General features: G+C 39.9%; 1 protein-coding gene across 1 annotated transcript in view; it reads right to left on the bottom strand.

Annotated features, from left to right (window-relative positions):
- The window catches only part of PRDM6 (PR/SET domain 6), a 104,758-nt gene that overhangs the window by 74,876 nt on the left and 9,237 nt on the right, over positions 1-20,645 (bottom strand). The window contains exon 3 of the mRNA XM_025386834.1: positions 18,930-19,237. Coding sequence (XP_025242619.1) covers positions 18,930-19,237 — 308 coding nt within the window. The remainder of the gene's footprint in view (positions 1-18,929; positions 19,238-20,645) is intronic.

Genomic DNA, 20,645 nt, shown 5'->3' with positions numbered 1-20,645 from the left:
TTACAGCAATCACCATCAGAAAAGGAAAGAAAAGAAAAAAATTCTAGGGCAGAAAATTGCTGCCTTAGATTCCTCTTCCTGCCCCAGCACCATTCTGCTCATACTTGTTTCCTCTCTACTTCTTGTCCATCTACTTAGAATGCTACCAAATGTAAGACATTACAACACTAAAGTGCCCTAAAAGTGCTGTGCACCCTGACTGACAGCTCATGTGTAAGACAGTCTGTGCTTTGGTCGTTGAAATTCACAGGGGTTCAGGGATGTCCTTCAGGGGTTCAGGGATGTCCCTAGATGTGTCATAATCTTTATCAGTTCAAATGAAGGGGACAGCGTGGATGGTGGTGAAACTCGCAAAACCTAGTTTTACTTTACTTGTTGAGTCAAACCCATGTTCTCTTCATCTGCAACCTACCCTTCTTAAGTTTTCCTCCTAAAGATTATGTTGTAGTTTCCTATTTGCATCTCAAATCTCAACTCTCTATCTAGTTTTCAAGAAGTTCACTGATGCTACTCCAATTTATCAGACTTATTTCTTAATATCAGCCTATTGAGAGACAGCCACACTCCAAGTCAACCTTCTGAACAAAATGACTTGCTTATTCCTCCTCTGGGCTTTTGCATTTGCCATTGGTCCCATCTTGAATTCCATCTCTCTTCATTATTACTATTCTACATACACTAATCCTGAAAAACCTGACCGCAAACTAACATCCAGAGGAGGCCTGAGTTAACTCACCTCCCCAACTGGCTCTTCATTCACCTCCTCAGTTATCCCTCTGGATTTTCACAATCAGGTGCCCAGGTTCACTTAAATATGTTCCTCAGGTACCCCCCTTAGGCTGTAAGCTCCATCTAGTCATGGACTGTGTGTTTCTAAGACAACACTATCCCCAGACAACCCCGTAAAGTTCCTGGCACATAGAGAAGCTTATCAAATATATGTTGAATAACTGAATGAATGGTTCACCCCTATCATATTGTAAGCTCCTCCAAAATCGGAACTGCGCCCATTAGCACTTTACATAATCCACAATTTCTGGTCCAGCTCTTGGTATGATAGTCACTGCACATGCAAAGCAAATGAGCAAATGCTGTTTAGGACTTCACATTCATCCCAGTGTGACACGATCCATGGTTGCTCCTTGCTCTGGCAACTTCAGCAAGATTAAATAGAACTTTTATCTTTAGAGTTCTTATACCAGCAGGACGAATCTGAGGAAAATCCATTAGTGACTCTAACCAAACAGGAAAGGTGATTGGGACACCAAAAAGAAACCCACCTTCCTTCCTGCTGGTTATCTAGGCCTTTCTCATGTGTCCCCATTTTTAAACTTTTCAGACACAAACCTGCTGTGATCCAGTCAAGATTATGAAAATTTCCATCATGCCAGGCCACTGAAGAATTTTCAGAAGTAGAAGCCACTGCCTTGGCCAGAGGACAAAAATGCCAAAAACCAAAGGTACCTCAAATGACTGACTGCCTTCCAGGGCAGGCCAACCCAAGTTGTGACTACTTTAGCCATAAGCTCCCTAGCAGAGATAACCGGGGTATGGGTATGTTTACTGCCTTTCCCCCAGGCCCCACCCCTCCTTACTAGGAACTCTAAAACTTTAAAATCACATAACCCTAGAGTTACTCTGGACTTGGGTCCAAATTTAAATGAACTGTTGGATTGCCGGGCAGCCCTGGAGGACCCCTGGGAAAAGTCATCAGAAAGCTTAAAGCTCTTTGGGGGCTCCAGAGCTCCCTGGCAGGGACCAGTTATGTGCATAAAAGCAGGAGGCAAGACAAAATCTCACAATAGAACTTAGTGGCTGGAGAGCCAGCTTATTAGGGTACAAAATACAGGAATTTTCCAGCTACAGAGAAGTGAAGTAAATTAGGGAGAACAAGGAAATTACTGGCTGGGAGACAGAGTTATTATGGAAAGCTGATTTCACTGTCCAAAAATTTAGCCTGCACTTTTTCTTGAAATTATCCAAATATTTCAGCAATTATCTATTTATATGGTTGTTTTCTGGGCATTTCCATACTATTTCTTCCCAGTCTATTATGTAGTGTCAAAATTATTTGCTTTTGAAGTCATTTTTTCACTTCCATCACCACTTACAAAGCCTAGCCTGACCGTCCCTCTAGGTCCCAACAGGTCTGGACTTGGAAAAGGTTTTCAACTGGCTTAAAGCAAAATGCCCTGTAACAGAAAAAAAAATTTTTTTCACTTGTGCTACATAATTGAGTTTGATTTCCATACATATCCCCTCCAATAACCACTCTATACAGTTATCCAAATGTCTTCTTAAAAGATATGACAGTTTTCTTTGATAACTCTGAATCTGGAATACAAAATCGGCAATGAAAGGAAACCACTTTCTTAGTTTGAAACTAGTTTAATATTACCTTGGTGATGCCCATTTTGCAAACCAGCTCCTCTCTGTTTTGTACATTTTAGAATGCAAAGCTCCTAATAATGAGTGCATGAGTCATTCACATGGAGGTGACTTATAATTCAAATTGAATTAACTGTAAATGCAAGCAATTTGAAAAAAATTAAGGCCTTATGTTCAGTGTTGTCACTACATTTGTTAGGGATTTCATCACTGTGTGGAGGCGTTTAGTTCCAGGCTAACATTTGGACAGATGGAAAGCTCCCCTGGAGCATGTGGGTCAAAAGAGCCAGCTCCACCCGACCTTCAGAGGAACTGAGCAAGCAGCCTCCGGGATCCACAGCTTCCCTATGTCACTCACACCAGGCAGCACGGAGCACTCCCTGCATTTGAGAGGGCACAGCTACAAAACAGCCGGCCAGTTGTGATGAAATCTCTTGTAAATTAAAAAGTGATCAACAAAAATGATCACTGTTATTCCCAGTATTATTGTCGTTAGTATAGAGGGATTTCCTCTGTGTCTTTTCCTGCAGGTATTTTGGCAAGCATGATACAATATGCTCAGGATAACAAATGATTAGTAATATTTTCAAAATGAGGAGAGAGGGATCAGGGAAAGGAGGAGAGAAGAAAGAAAGGGAGAAAGGGAAGAGAAGAGGGAGGAGGGAAGAACCAACACAAATGTTGAGCAATTGGATTCAGTCATATTAAGAGTATGGAGTCAATAGAAATTATGTTCACAAAGATTTTCAATATGGGGAAATCTTATCATGATTTTATGATGAGGACAAGCAGCATGCTTTCATATATGAATTTAAAGAAAATACTAACTGCAATAAGAATTACACCAAATTTGTTTTTCTCATTTTTCTTTTCTTTTTAAAATATTTTTCTGCACTTTCAAAATGCATTTTATAAATATTTTCAGCCCTTGTAATGATAAACCATAATTAAAGTGACGAAAAATACTGCAAAAATTTTGGGAACAGTATGTGTGTGTGAACGTGTGCCCATGTGTATCCGCACCCATGTGTGGCTAGCATGGCTCACTATGAGCAGAGGAGGTAAGAGATTTTCAGTACAACATTTAGGTGTATCAGATTAGGCATCCTTTTCCTTGGAGAAGGATTCTGGTATAGGCCTCAGTTGGGACATACAAAGGCCCCATGGTTCACAGATCCAACACATTTAGGAGTGGCAGCATCACTCCAACGTCACTACACTACTGAGTCACAGCAACCATGAAGGCAAAAGTAAGGCTCTTCCCTTTATTGTCAGGGGAGAGGAATGAGATGAGGCATCCACAACTACACCTACTACATGGTAATTAGCCCACATTTGACTGCAGATCTGATTCACACAGGTTTATAGAACTACAGATGTCTTAGACCTCCTCTAGTCAAAGCTCTGCATACCGTTACTCAAGCAGACGTCAAGCAGTCTTGTGGATGTAAACAACAGCTATGCACTTGCAACTCCTAATTTATTTCTCCAGCCGCGTCCTATCCTCTGAGTGCCTCCTAACAACATCCACCCATGTTCCACTACAGACTGTTTTCCATCAAGCACCCAGAGTGGTCCTTTGAAAACATAAGGCAGCTCATGCTACTACTGCCCCTCAAAATCTATTTCACTTGAAATAAAATGAAGTCTTTCCCACAGTCTAATTTATCTGACCCCAACTACCATGACCTTATTTCCCACCATGCTCCTCTGAAAACACTGGGCTTTCAGCACCCTGGCCTCCCCAGTCACAAGAGTCATTCATTTTTCTATCAGGTGTCTGTCCTCAACTGTCATTTTAATCTTAAACCTGAATGATGAAATTTAGCATACAAAAAATGCAGAACACCCAGTCAATGTTGAATTCTATATTTAAAAAAATAAATGTTTTAGCATAACTATTTCCCAAATAAGCTTACCAAACTGACTGAGGCTACAAGTAATATCGGGAGAGAAAGCAAAAGCTCAACAAGTCTCAAAGGGATGCTGGAAGGAAAGTGAATGTGGAAAGGGCGATGAAGACCTGGGATTGGCCTGAAAGGAATTCTTGGCAGATGTGACTCTAAAATAGTAAAAGAGATGGGTTGACCAGAATAAGAAGAGAGTCTTCTGGGTAAATAAATAGCACAGGCAAAATCACAGCAGTGAGAATTAGTGAGACATTGGTAAACAAACAGAAGTGCTTCCATTAGTTGGCATGAAGGAGCTGACAGAGGAAGCAGACCTGGGCTTGGAAAGACAGTGGAGTCCCACCAACGAGCAGCTGACCCTCTCCCACGGGCATCTTTCCTTCAGACCCTTGACTTCGTGAATTAGCCATCTATGTTCTCCAGGTCAAACTCTCCCTCCTTCCCTAATCTTTCTAGTGGGAAGTCACCTCTGCCTCCTCTGTGCACCCCAAAAGCACTTTTTGCACACTGCTTCTAACTGGAGTTACTCATGATCCTCTACTATTTTACCATCTTTGAAGGCCAGAGTTGGTCTTTTCCATTCTTGTGACCTGTACAATGCCTCATGCATGGTAGGTTCTCCATAAATGTGTTTCTCTGAATGCTGAGCTTAAACGTTCTAGGATAATAAATATGAAGCCCATGGCCCTGGAACACAAGGTAGGCTAACCATGTCAACTGCCTGAGCTATGGGGTCTCTGTGAAGCTGTAACTGCTCTGTGTTTGAAAAACCAGTGCAGTGTCCACCTAGAAGAGAAAGGTCACCTCCAGGTCCAGAGGCCAGGGTCAGTTGAATAAAGAAACGTGTGGCAGAGGCTGAGGCCCCATAATTTAATGGGAGTACAGGCCAGATAGTGAGAAGGGGCAGAAAGCAAAGAGCAGACTGGTGAAGAGCAAGAACTCTGCAGTCCACAACACCTACCTTTACTGCACACAGCCTTGGGCAAGTTACTTACTTGCCTTCATCTAAAAAGGCTCTCTGTGCCTTCATCTAAAAAGGTTCTTCATCTGAAAAATGAGTATAGCAGTCTTTACCTTATTGTTTCATTGTGTGAATAAATTAAAATAACCCCTGTAAAGCTCTTAGCAGAGTGCCTGGCAGATAGTCTCAGCTTAAGTATGTTAGCTCTCATTATTGCAATCAGATAAAAAGTATTTATTAAATGCTCTATGTATGCTAGGCATTCTTAACTGCTGGGAATACAAACCTTTAAAAAAAGTTTTTACTGGCCGGGCGCGGTGGCTCAAGCCTGTAATCCCAGCACTTTGGGAGGCCAAGACGGGCGGATCACGAGGTCAGGAGATCAAGACCATCCTGGCTAACACAGTGAAACCCCGTCTCTACTAAAAAAAATACAAAAAACTAGCTGGGCGTGGTGGCGGGCGCCTGTAGTCCCAGCTACTCGGGAGGCTGAGGTAGGAGAATGGTGTAAACCCGAGAGGCGGAGCTTGCAGTGAGCCGAGATCGCTCCAGCACTCCAGCCTGGGCGACAGAGCGAGACGCCGTCTCAAAAAAAAAAAAAAAAAAAAAAAAGCTTTTACTTCGTGATAAATGACATTATAAGTTTGTCAAAATCCATAGACTGTACAACACAGAGTGAACCATAATGTAAACGCTGGAATTTACTTCATAGTCATGCATCAGTATTGGTTCAGTCATTGTAACGACTAACCACACTAATGGAACATGTGATTAAAAGAAAAACAACTAGTGAAGATGGGATGTGAGAACTTTCTGCACTAACGTCTTCAATTTTTATGTTAATCCAGAAGTGTACAACATAATGTCTGTTAATATTTTAAAACCTGGCAACACTGTTTCAGGAAAAGATCCATTTTAGCTAATGTTTAACAATCAGCTAAATGTCTAAACATTAGGTTAAGATGTTGTTTACTATAAAAGTGAACCAAATTTTAAATTGTCAGGCTATAGTTGTGGCACTAATGATTGACTTCATAAATATAAATTTGCACACATGAAATAAAAGAAGAATGCACATAGCAAAAAAAAAAAAAAAGCCATTAGAGTAACTCTAAAATGTTGGGCTCATAGGTTAAAAAGGACTAAGAGAGCATCATAAGTTAAGGATAAAGATTAGGAGAGATGTGGGTGCCAGCAGTTAGTGAACACAATTTGAAACAATGTCAGGATTTTCAAATGGAGATGTTCACAGAAAACTAAGGATATAAGATTTGAGAGAGATTAGTGCAGGATACTGAATCTGAGAGCATCGCTTTTGGGGAGCAACTGAAACAAGAAGAACAGGTGAGCTCTCTGGGTGTGAGAAAGTAAGAAGAGAAAACAGGCTGCATGCGCGGATGACTTCCATCAACGGCAGCAATGGGAAGCCGAGCAGGGAAAAAGATCAGCAAATTAGCAGATAAAGTTGGCATATGGAAAATTTACAGACTGCAAATTACAAATGTCATGCAATGAACATATGGGTTCTCCATATGATATAGGACTGCACCGAAGGGGCTGGCAGGAGAAGTGGAAAGGACAGTGTTGCTGGATGCAGCACTGCTAAGAGCTTAGGGACTTAAGGTGTGCTGCAGGTGGTCACACAGCTCAGACCCAGTGAGAACTGGAACCCAGGCCCTTTGCACACTGCCAAACACCTTCCGGTGGGCCACCTCCTCCGGAAGCACACCTTGATTACTTAGGAGCTAATTACACACAGCAGTTTACACACAGTGTTTTCTGCCGTTTTGGCTGCCTCCTTATGCTTAGCCAGGCGGAGTTCTGAAATACAGAAAGATGGAAGTCATGGAAGTTCATTTTGCTGTCTGTTAGTAGTTCTTTAATATGTGTATCTATTATCTACCTATATCTGGGGAGGGGGGAGAGGTGATAAGGGAAGAGATTGGAAATGTCCACAGGAGATTAGCCAAGATGTAGCAGGGAAGAAGGCAAGGTAGAGACTGGAATTAACACAGGATTATTAATAGAACTAGACCAACTGTGGACCTGAAGCAGAAGAGAGGCCAGGTGAGCTCAAGAGTAACAAAGACAAGGGAAGAAGCGGGAAGGGAGGCAAACAACCGCAAGGGGCAAGGAAGACAAAGGAGGAAACTGGCATTTTGTTTCTTAACGATAGTTTCAGGATTGCCTGGGACATTTGTTAACAAAGTAGATTCCTGACCCCCAATCCAGGACCCCTGAGTCCGAATCATTTAGGGCAGGTCCCCAGATTGCACTATGCTTGACTCCCTGCTAGAGAGGCTGAGACTACTGAGCTATAGGAAAGTCATTGAAAACGTAGATTTTTTTTAAATTATGGCAAAACAAATATACCTAACACAAAACTTACCATTGTAACCATTTTTAAATGTACAGTTTAGTACTGTTAAGTCTATTCACATTGTTATGCAACCAATCTCCAGAACTTTTTATCTTGCAAATCTGACACCCCACCCATAATATATATTATTATTATTACTGTTAATCTGATGAATAGCTTTGCTGAAGTTCAGCCAGCTATCCTAGTTTCACAGCTGATATGTAGATCATGGGGCACAGATATTACTGTGGGAATCTAGGATTATGGATCAGGGACTAAGCTGGATTGGTTGTGACATATTTTGAATATCACCCCTGCTTAGGTTGCCATAAAAGTAAAAGCCGCCAGACATGGTGGCTCATGCCTGTAATCCCAACACTTTGTGAGGCCAAGGCCGGCAAATCACTGAGGTCAGGAGTTCAAGACCAGCCTGACCAACACGGAGAAACCCCGTCTCTACTAAAAATACAAAATAAGCTGGACCCAGTGGCGCATGCCTGTAATCCCAGCTACTTAGAAGGCTGAGGCAGGAGAATTGCTTGAACCCGGGAGGCGGAGGTTGCGGTGAGCCAAGACTGTGCCATTGCACTCCAACCTGGGCAATAAGAGCGAAACTCTGTCTCAAAAAAAAAAAAAAAAAAAAAGTAGGCCGGGCACAGTGGCTCACGCCTGTAATCCCACACTTTGAGAGGTTGAGGTGGGTGGATCACTAGAGGTCAGGAGTTCGAAACCACCCTGGCCCACATGGTGAAACCCCATCTCTGCTAAATATACAAAAATTAACCAGATGTGGTAGCAGACACCTGTAATCCCAGCTACTCGGGAGGTTGAGGAAGGAGAATCACTTGAACCCGGGAGGCAGAGGTTGCAGTGAGCCAGGATTGTGCCACTGCACTCCAGCCTGGGTGAAACAGCGAGACTCCATCTCAAAAAAAAGAAAAAGAAAGTGAAAACTCCAGGGACTACGATAGAAATAATCAGTATGAAATAAATATATATTAGGGAAAATATTAATTTTAGTCAAAATTTTTGTTCTTTATGACATGTTTTGGCATTTATGTTTATTTTTTTCATCTAAAATTTCTAACTGCAGAGTGTCACTTGGAATTCTTGCTTTTCACAGGGTCAACAGTGACACATATTCAGAATTTGCATGATATACTATTATGTCTGTATTCACAGGTACATATATGGCTGCACACACATTTTTACAGACCGTGCCAAATATGCCACTATGTTGATTTGTTGTCATTTAATATTTATGGACAGGTCACAATACGCTGGACACTGAGATGATCTTCTATTCAGAATTCAATATCCAGTGTCAAACCTACCTAATGAATTGCTCCTGATTTGAGGTTCGTGGTCAAAAAGCATTCACATGTTAGGGCTTCCTTATTATTTTTCCGGATGTTACTAAGTAATTCTCACATTTTCATCTTGCAAGTCGGTTCTTTGTTGTGAGGATTTTCGATTAGCATTTTGCTTACTGAAATCATGTACATTTAGGAAATATAAATGTGCCAACATTTGTAGTCATCCTTGTTGCCCTCCATTAAAAATACAGTTTTAAAAATGAGAGCCATCCAGTGGTGTTTTTTAACATCCATGTTGCATGGTATCCCTTTAGTACATAATTGTTTTTTATTTGTAAGCATTGCTAAGTAAATTTACATTGAAATATTACTTAAACTTGATTTTTTAGCAATTAAATCCTTATGATGTATCATGGTCTACCATTAATACATACAATCTTTTGTTTTATCAAATAAATAATGATACTCTTTATATCTATGTGCAGAGTCCACAAGAGACAAAAATTACCATTAAAATCGAACTGAAAAATGGGGGAAAATCTCAATTGTTACACAAAAGTCATCAATATTTTCTCTGTAATTTACATAGCCATCAATGTTACTCTCCTTCACATATGGGGAAAAAAGAGGTATAAAGAAATTAAGTTGTTTCACTAATGTCTCACCACAACTAGATAAATCAATGTCTCCCTACTTTAAAAAGCATTTCAAAGAGACTTGATCCTTTCTTTGTAAACACCTTCATGTATAAAAAGGAAACAGAAATTTTCTCCTTCCTTTCCTGAGGAACATTATAATCTCCTCGTAGACCCCAGAAAGGCTTTGTTTTTATTAAAGACATGTGCTATAAAATACATGAAAATATTGGCAAGAGTGTTTTTATAATATCAGAAGGGTCTGCAGGCTGTTAATAAAATTTCCCACCAGGAGAATACACAGTGGAGAAGATAAGACCAGACAAAATGAAAATCTATTCATGGGTGAGCCAAATTTAAACATTTGCTGGAACCCTGTGAAAACAGTGCCATTGGTGCAATTTCCAAGATGTTTGGCAGTATCAAAGAGATAGTGCAAATACCTTTTACCAAAACTGTGACTCAACGAAATAAAGCTATATTATAGTATATAATCATGTCTCAAAAGCCCACTATGAAAACCATCAACAATGGTTACCACTGCTTTATACCCTTATATAGTTCGAATGTCTAATGAGCACATTAATTATTTGTAATATAAAATGACATTTTATATTGTAATATAAAAATTAATTTCTACTATTTTTAAGCTTAATTTTGAGATCCACTTTCTGGATTATCTGGGTCAAATTTTATACTGTAATTAATTGCAATAAATTGAAATTAAGTGCTTTCCTTAGTAGCCCAATATTTTTCAGGACTCTCACCCCCAGAAACTATTTGTGTATTTTTATATCATAAATAAATTTTAATATTAGTTTGGGACAAACACAACAGGTTCCAAAAGCATTGTATTCTAACCTTGAATTTGTTAAGGAGCTATCTACTATTTTGAAGTTTACATGGATATCTCATAATTTAATTTAAGTACACATGGATAGCTCATAATTTAATGCTGGTCTTTTGTGATAAACATTAATATTCCCAGGTGTGCTAACAATATTTAGCTCTTGGTGCTTTACAAGACACTGAAAACATGACTTGATTACATTTAATTTGATTTCAATTAAAAAGCACTTAAGAAGTTTCTACTGAATTAGATTACACTGGATGTTTCTATAGAAGACACTTCATTATCTGAGGCAGCTTTAATTTAAAATGACCACAGAGAGTGAAAAATACTGTTCATTTTAATAAAATGGGCCAAATACCATATCATTATTTCACAATTGCACGCTGTAGATTTTGGTTTATTAAATAAATGTACAGAGGCACTGGGAAAAGCATGTTATACTGAGTGCCTCATCACAGTTCACCCAAGTCAGAGCTAACCACGCAGCTTTTAAGTCTTAACAGAAACCAGAAATGCTGTGAAAAAAAATAATTAAAAATGAGGAGATGATATCAAGACACTGAGTGAAAATATTACGTTTTTACTAAATTTCTAAGTAGTCAGTTTTACAACTAACTAAAAATGAAAATGAACTTCTGACTTAGGCAACATTAGCAAATAAAGACAAGGTGCCACCAAACCACTGAACTTCCTGAAATACAACATTTCCCCTTTTAACAAAGAACTACCTTAAGATCAAATTACTATGTATTCACAAACAGGACAAAAATCAGAACAAAAATTGTTTGTATTCCCAACACCGTGTTAAACAATTTTCTAAAGAGTTATTATTTTACAAGTCCCAGTTTGTGTTAAAGTTTTAAAGGGAGAAAAGGATGATTGAAAACAAAAGGATGATTAAAAACAAATGTTTCAAAGTCAGTTATTTTATACTAAGCATAAACCACATGGCTAGCTTTCATTGGAAAGAACCCTGCAGATACATGTGGCATGCCCATTTCTGATATTTCAGGAATAAAAGCAACTCTGTGGATTTGTGGTTAGTGATTAAGCACCAAGTGAACTTGATGTGTGTATGTTCTTGTATAGGAAAACCTGCAGCATTTTGAGCATTTCACACTTGTAACAATGTATTAGGCCTCTAGAATTAATTGACCTAAAATCCAGTGATTCCACAATATATCTGTTGGATAATTAGAACTCTAAGGACCAACAAATAAAACACATTATTGAACTTTAGATCTTCAATCAAACAAATACTTACAGCGGCAATTTGCAAAAATTATTTCCTTTAAATTGGCATCATATCAAACTCTGTGCTACTGATTTGAAGCACATAAGTATGATCAAAACCCTCCCCTAAAATTACCATTCAAGTCCAAAAACAATGATGTAACCTTTAAAACAATCTGCACCTGCTGTCACAGCCTAGGTGGGTCTCCTCTGAAGACAAATGAAATTTCATAATTCTAAGATTCCTTGAAAAGTCCATCTGACCTTGAGACCAAGAACAGCAGGGTGGGGGGAATAGTAACCTGGTTTAGTAACCAGCAGCTATAGATATCAGAGAATGTGCTTGTCGTCAATGATCATTGCTGAAATCTGTCTATACCACACTGGAACAATCAATTTTGTAAATGATTGCAATAATCAAGGAAATTGCCTAATTTATAAATCCTTGCATACAGCATTTTAATGGATTCCTCTATTTTAATGCTGATGCCTTCAAAGCTAAATGAATTGTTGTCCAGGCTGTCATTACACAAAATGATAAAAACATTCCGTCTGGTGGGGAAACCACATCTCATGGATATTCAGACCCTCAACCCATAATCACTCATTAGTGACTTCCATGAAAGTTTTGCACCGCTGAGCTTTTGGAAGAGCAAAAGAGCAAGCTTATTTGTTTCTGCATCTTTGTGGAAATCCCTGTTATAGTTTTGGAATTTGAACAAATTACCTGTCATTGAATTGTAATGCACTGGATGTGTCCCCCAGTTCTGACAGCCTCATACTGTAATAGTTTTCCTCTCTCTCTCCTTTTTATCTAATGCTGTGCCATTTTTTACCACCAAGCCTCAGAGTCAGCAGGCCCAGAAACACTGAACTCCCAGATCGTGCATCACATCAGCATGGATGATGTTGGATGCGCTGAAGCAAATGTGTGATGTCCCAACCCTTATGCTCCCACTAACCGGTAAATCTATGCAGTCTACCTGGAAATCCAGGCTGCACACTTAGCTCTATCCCTAAGCCTGCCACACATAGATTGCTCTTCTCAGTTAAACCTTGGTGAATTGATTCCAGCCAATAGTGTGCTGTCAGTACTTTACTTACTGCTCAATCTCACTAACCTGACATTTATGGTGCACTGATTGGCCTCTGTCAGTGGTGCTGGTTGTAAATTCACTTTGAAAAGCTTTGTGTTAACAGCCTTCAACCAGGCTCCAAGAAGAGTACGAACAGGCAGCCTGACAATTGCTCGACCTCCTGCCCTTATTACAGTGAGTAAATCAGGGTTTGAGCCATTAGGCTGGAGCCTGGGGCCTACACAAAAAGGATTGACATGACGAAAGGTCAACCTCTGTCACACATGTGTAACAATTTGGATAATGGAATTCTGTAACTTATCTGAGTGAGGTGGCAAATGCTTACAAGGAAAAGTATATATTCTGCTCTGGCTTCTCTGGCTTTTATGCTAAGTACTTATACTGAAGTCTGTATTTCTTGTGTAAATATACAAGGAATGTCTGAACTAATGAAATCTTGGGGTATATACGATACTAAAAAGGAATGAAAGAAAAAGAACGAAGCAGGCAGGCTCATAGTTGTTCTACACATAGAGTTCTTTAGCCTAGCAAATGGTTTTTCCCATACTACCAGTGTATTAAATCCACCTTCTGAGACAAGAGGACTTTGATATTGTAGGCATAATCCCCAGGTGAGTAATATGTAGTTTTTCATATTCAATCACAACAATTTTTAATCCATATTATACTACAACTGTAAGTGATTTCTGGGTAACACAATAAATATTCTCAAATTAAAACTGCTTTAATTTACACAGTGAAATAAGAAGGTTCCCCTGCAGGCTTCTTGAGACCAGTGTTATCGTATGACATTTCCATCAGATCACTTGCTGCCAGGCAGTTACTGGGGAGGGCAGGTTTCATTTACCCACTAACCTCTGAGATTCTTTCTCTTTTTATACCTTCCTTTTAAGTCAGTGTGGGAAAAAAAAAAAATTACATGGTGTAAGAAAATATGCAGTTATGGACCAGTAAATATTTGTGAATTATTTTCTTCATATTGACAAAATGCTATCGATAAAAGATGCAATTTGTAAAAAATAGATAAACTGAACTAATGAGAAAAATAGTCCTGTGGATACAGAACTCATCAGTCTTTATAAACTATTTGTAGCTAAAGCACTGTAGTGTCACATGCATGTTGGGATTAAACCTCACTGATGTGAGAATGTCCAAATGGCTGTTATAATATTTTTTAAAGCAGAATTATTTTTGGACTTAGAAAACCAAGGGTGGCACTGTGCAGCATGATACATAAACCAAAAGGGCCAGAACTTTAAATGGACATTTTCAAAGCAACTTAAAGTACTAAGTTTTGACTTTTAACACAATGCTGGAAACCATTCCAAGAGGCGGCAGATGGTTTTACAGTTTATGTAAAACTACAAAATGCTCACACTCTATCAAATGGGCACCACTATAAAAGACATCTTCAAATCAAATGAGGCAAAGCCAGAGAGATACACCAGCTGTTACTCTGCATAATTTAAAACATAATAGTAGCATTGCTATGGTTTATTTTTAAGGAGAAATTATTTGAATTTCACAAATTTGACATATTCAAAACCAAACTGACAGGCAGACTACTCTATTAAATGATAAATTGCTGAAAAACATGATTTTTACTTCAATATAATTGCGACAACTACATAATTCTATCCCCTAGTGTTTTGGTGAATCACGCCAAAATGAGCCAAAGTCTATAAAACAGAATATGGAATATATAATTACAATACTATCACTGGGACAACTTTTAAATGATTCTAATTGAAAATGATTAATTTAGAATAATTTTTTCAACATCTAAATACATATAAGTGGGTACAGTACTGTAAATATGAAATTGAGTCATTTATAGAAACATACATATATTTAAAATATGAAATCAATTTATTTTCTTCTAGAACCAACTACCTATGATAGTTTTGAAAAATAAACATTTAGCAATATGTAATATATTTTTAATATTGGTTTTCATTAATATATCTTGACTTAAGCTAAACAGTAATGATGAAAAATAGACCATTTGCTTAACAGCAAAACTCTTATTAAATCTAAAATATTATGGCACAAAACAAATCACAGAAAGGCTCACATTATGTTATCCCCCTTGATTTTCTAAAGAAAAATAATGAAGGTTTCCACATAGTGCAAATGAAAACGAGACACTCAAATTTACTCAGGCAAAGAGAAGACAGGTTCTGTAAAATTAAAGCCCTTTCTAGTATCTTAACTGTAACACTAACAAGTCTCTACATTATTTCAATTAGCAGGATAATTTTTCTAGGGTGAAAATAAGTGCAATTTATTTTGTCATTCTTGCTAAAATTTCTTGTCAAGTCAGACACTGAGTTGAAAGGCCTGAGTAATTCTAGCCTATCTTAAACTGTAACCTTATTTTAAACTTCCGTATTTTATTCCAGTAGAATTTTAAGTATACACTGGGTACATTCCTCAGGTCCAGTCATATTAAATTCTGATGTTAAGCAGATAGAGGAAACCATGTGCAACTAGATTAATTTATCTCAAGGGAAAGGGGGCACATTAATAATTGAGATAATGTTTTCATAAATGTTGGAATCAAATGTGCCTTTTCACTTCTTTATTGGAAAACACATTAGGATAAAATTATCTCATTCTCATCAATAAGACATAATTGCTGAGAAAGATTGTTTTCTTTGGAAAATATTGAGAAAGATTTTATTTCATATTAAGTCCAAATAGCTAGAAATGTATCATGCATCCAAGTCTTGGAATAAATATATATAACCAAGGCAAGTCATTGTCTGATGCATCCTGCAATGTTTTGTTTTAAAGTATCTGAATTTATTATTGCTTAAAAAACACATTAAAATTCTTATTCTAGAAGACACTGGCAAAAATAAATGACTAATGATTTGGCTTTTAGCTTGTAATCTTCTTAAACTATAAAAACTAAAAAATTACCTTGGCTTATTGCAAAAAAAAAAAAAAAAAAAAACTCTCTTGGAATTTCCCATAAACACCCTGAAGAGTCAAAACATATTGAATGTAATGAAATGATATTTAACTTTCTTTAAATTGCTGTATTTTGAAGAACTATGATTATACACAAAGAAAATATTAACTGAAAAAAATGATTACATGCTTACAAACCAAACAAGCTCTCCATGGCTGATATATATTAACTAACAAAAAGTCATTTTTCTACAAAGAAAATAGAGCTTTTAATGATTAAATAAAAGGAGTAACTAAGGTGAATCTGATTGTTTCTGCAATAAGCCTTCATGTGTATAATAAAGTACAACCTTACTAAAAACAATGAACTGTAAACTGAAACAAAAATCCATCATCTACTTGGAAACAGTGACGGGAAAAGATTAGCAATCCATTTATTGTACTGAAATAAAGATAAGTAACCCTGGTAAGATCCATCAGGACCTGAGTATTGAACTTGAAATAAAAAGACATTTCTTCATTAGCAAATGACTTGAAAAAATGTGCGGAAGACAAATGATTACAGTTGCCTTTTAAATAAAATAATCATGATTCAACTGTTTTTAATTTTTTAATACACTTTGTTGACTTGCTATTCTGGAAGACATCTAAAAGAAAAAGTTTTTGAAATGGATAATTATTACATGAGTCATTAAACAATTATTGCCAAACATCTCCTATATACCTACAATGTATTCCACTTACTGATTCTAATATGAATAATATGATGATTTTTAAAATTTCAGAATAAAATTTAGAAAGAACTAAAGAAAAGAACTAAAATTTAAGGAACAATCTAACATTTGGAATACTGTATTACAGAAAAAACTAAAAGTTAAGGAACAATCTAACATTTGGAATATTGTATTATAAATGTAAAAATTCAAACAGTCATGTTTCATAAAAATAAATTATAATGCTTAAAAATTTTAAACCCATACTTTATATCTTAAAAATCATTATGCTAATAAAAATCTGAAACCTATTTTATAAAGTAAGTATTTTATTTTACAAATGGACATTGGCACTAAGTTACCTGGCCCCAGTTAGTCGCATTTCACGTGATCTCCCAGGAAACTGACACATTTTGTATGGCTGAAGTTTTAATATCCCTTCAATTCCCAAATGTATCTTATTCTAACTGTTGCTACAGATAATTAAAAAATAGATTATGTCCTGAATTTAGGAGTTGGATCCTGTAGATCTTCCAAGCATACACCCAGCAAGTCTTTTTTCTAACAGAGAACCAACTCTAAGAACCACCCCAGCGCATTCAACTCACATGCCCTGAACAATAGATAAAATTCACTTTATATCTACTGAAGTACCAAGAAAAAGAAAAACACTGGCTAAATTCCCCACTCTCTTCACTACAACAAAATTTTAACTTCATCAAGTACAAGTAAAGGTAGAAAAGAAAGGTTCCATAGTTTTCAGTGTTAATATACATTATTACAGTCTATATGTTTAGTTGCCTCCTGCCAACGTCCCAATCATTCAAAGCCTTCTGGGGGGGAAAAACCCACAATGAACTGTGAGATTTTTTTTCATGTTTATGTCTTTGTCCCCTGGCACTCTAAAAATAGATAGGCATCAAAGTGCAATAGTGTTCAGTTTTAACATATTCAGGTGGAGTAAATTTGTACTATTGAACAATTGCTGTACGATTTTCTTAAAAAAATATTGGCAGACCTTTAACTATACGATATTAGAGTTCCTAATAACACCACTGGAACATAAGAAGTACCTGAAAGTGTTTTATAAACTTTAAACCACATTGGAGGTTACAACTAATTAGTCAGAAACAAAACCAAAATGTTTCCAAGACCAGATGCTTTAAGCCGGGGCACTCCAGGAGATAACTATAGGGTAGGTAGCTCACTGGCTTCCATGTTCTTATTTTGGGCTGCCGGGCTGTTGACTCATACACTCAGCTTCTCCTCCATCAAAACAGGCTTTGCAGACACAGGCCTCAGGACCCCATCCCCAATAGTCACGGGAGGGTTCTGGACACCAGGTCTGTTTTTCACACTGTATCTCCACGGCCTAATACAGTGCTGGTCAGAGTGGACACTCATCAAAACTTTGAGTGGATTAATGAGTCCCATGAGTTTTATTTAGTGAATATAAGGCAGCTCACAGTGAAAAAGATCATCTTGACAGGCCAGCAAGCCAAGTATGAGAGGCAATCTCTTGCAGAAATGACCCATTAATGGAGCCCAGGGGTTCATGTCAACTTGGCCCCTGGCATTTAAGAAACTTGATTTTCTAGCTATTCCCACTTTATTCTACCACTTGCCCAGTTAGTCAGATTTACATATTGCTTGAGGGTATGACTTCTGGCATCTTGTATTACATAAGCAACTTTCCTTGGATGGAGGTGTCTAAGATTGGTAGGAGGATTACTAATGATAAGCATCTATCTCTTCAGAAGTGAACCTCAATAATCCACCATGACGTTTTGGGAGAAACCTCAGGCTGACATTTTTCAAATAGGTTATTTTAAAATAATTGCTTCAGGTAAGATTGTGCCATTAAAGTATTATCCTCAACTGGGTTACACCAAAGTGTTCAGTGTTTCCACGTTCTGATTTTCCATCTTGATGAAGACTACATAATTTCCGTTCATCAGAGAAGCAGCAGAATTTGTGATTTCTGATTCCCAATGTAATTTGCCTACTTTGGGTCCTTTGAAAGTTGTGAAACATGTGGTCTCTCACGTTCAACACTGACAAAATTGTTTTTATCTGAGAAAAGGGGCCAGTCTCTCCTTCCTCCTCTCTGTGCTTCTGTTCCTTTCTGCTCACTACACAGAAACACACTGGAAGCGCTTGGAATGGGACATAAAGGTCACCCAGCTCAAACATTCTAATGCCCACCCTCCTCTGTTCCATCTCCTCAGCTGTTTTCTCTTTTTCTCAAAGTTCAGAGAGACCAACAGTCAAATCCATTCTAGCTGGAATGGAGGTAGGTTAAGGTGACTCTGTCTTCAGACATCTGTAGGCTCTGTTTCCCTGGCTATTGTGTCAGCCCCAGTTCTGTCAGCCTCCTTACTGCAGGTGTCTCAGACACCAGGCATCTACAAGACCAGAGAAATCTATTCTCTGCTACCCTCCGGGAGCCAAGGGAGGCTCTCTTCGCAGTTGCCATCGCCAAAGGCCAGGCTCCCTGCCGGCCAAGGCTCCTGCTGGGTGGCGAGGCACTGTGCAGCCGGCCACTTACCTCCCAAAGATGCTGCGTGTTCCTCACGGCGCCTGCCTGCACCTTCTCTGGGGGCAGAAGCACGCCTTGGAAAGGTCCAATCCAGGTGCCTTGCTGGATCCTCTGCGCCGCGCAGATGCCGTAGGCCAGGCCGGGCACTGTACTGGTGCAGAGGCACACCTCACGAGGCAGGTCCCGCAGCCACTCCGGCAGCTCCGGCGGGGGTGCTGCGGCCGCAGCGCTGCTGGTGCCCACGAGCCGGCGCAGCGAGTGCAGTGGCCCGTGCATAGGGCACTCGCCGTTGCGGTTGTCCGCGCACATATCGCAACCTGCGGGAGACAAGGAGGAGGAAGGGAAGGGAGCGGGTTAATCCGGCCGCTCCGAGGGGACCATCTTTGAGTAAACTCCCGAGACAACAGCATCATCGCCCGCCTGGGTAAGCCACCTTCGAGGAAGGTGATGCCTTGGGGGCACCAAAGCAACTCAGAGGAGGAGGAAAAGAGAACCCTCGCCGCTCCCTTGGAATTCGCCGAGCCCAGATCTGCCTGGTACCGGGCCAGGACTCTAGGCTCCCCAAAAAGCCTTCGGATCTGGGAGCAGATAGCATGTCCGCTCTCCACGGAGCCGATAGTTCCAGACTTCTCCTTCCCGTTTCAGTCTCTCTGCATCTCTCCCTCTGTCTCTGTCTCTCTTTGTCTCTCTCTTCCCCACTGTATCTCGTTGCTTCTGACCCTTTCGCCCATTCCTAAGGTTTCTATCCGGAGTTTCAGGATGTGTTTATCCTTGTATTGCGGGAAAAAAAGCCCGTCTCTTGCCCAATCTGCTAACTCGAAGAGATTATATACTATTCGTCTGCATATTTAGCTTTCCTCTTTTTACAATTACACAGGAGACGATTTAAATTCACCGGACGGGGGCGGGGGGGAGTCTATCGCGGGTGCCATTCACACTTCCTTCGACCCAGAGACTCGGAGTCTTCCTCGACTGCCTCCCAAACGCCCACGGGACAGGGCAGAGCAGGCCCGCAGCCCAGTAGAGCAGGAGCTGCAGCCCCAGGACTCCAAAGGCGCGCCCGCACTGGGGTCCCTCAAGCGACCAGTCAGTTCTCCCCCAGGCACTGAAGCAGGGCGGGGACAGGTGGGGCAGGGTGGGAGACGGGGGTGCTGTTCTGGAGGGTTTGGTGTATACGCTCTTCCTAGACACCGGAAAGAAACAAATAGCAAATTTAAGGATCAGCGTAATTGTTAGAGAAGGCACCAACTCCTGCCCCGACGGCTGTTCTCCAGGCTAAACGCGATTCTGTCTTGCTATGCAATGGGTGAAGCTGTTGATGAAGCTCTCTCTCTCTCTCAAACTCCCTAGAGCAGCCTGCGCAAGAGGGACCCCCACCCTCCGGGTCGGGCGGTAGTGGGCGCCCAGTATCCCTCCACTCGAACTGGGCGGGAAGGGGGCAGGCGGCCACGGGAAACAGAGCCTGTGGCGACTGCGCTGTCGGATCGCAGCGCCCTCCGGGTTATTAATGGGCCTGGAGGAGCCGCCGTGTCTGCGCCTCAGCGCTGAGGGCCTGCCCGGAGAAGGTGGCCTCGGCGCCCGCCGGCGCGACCCAGCCTCGTTGGCCCAGCTTCCCTGAGGAGCCACGGCGACCCCGCGCAAGTGTCAGGCCTATGGCACTGGGCCTGACACCTGGCGAGTCCCGCCTGGCGGACACGGTGAAAGCTGGCCACCGGTGGACGTGCC

This window comes from Theropithecus gelada, chromosome 6 (assembly GCF_003255815.1).
Source record: "Theropithecus gelada isolate Dixy chromosome 6, Tgel_1.0, whole genome shotgun sequence".
NCBI classification, from domain to species: Eukaryota; Metazoa; Chordata; class Mammalia; order Primates; family Cercopithecidae; genus Theropithecus; species Theropithecus gelada.
Note: the sequence above shows the minus strand (reverse complement) of the source record. Positions and strands in the feature narration are given on the sequence as shown.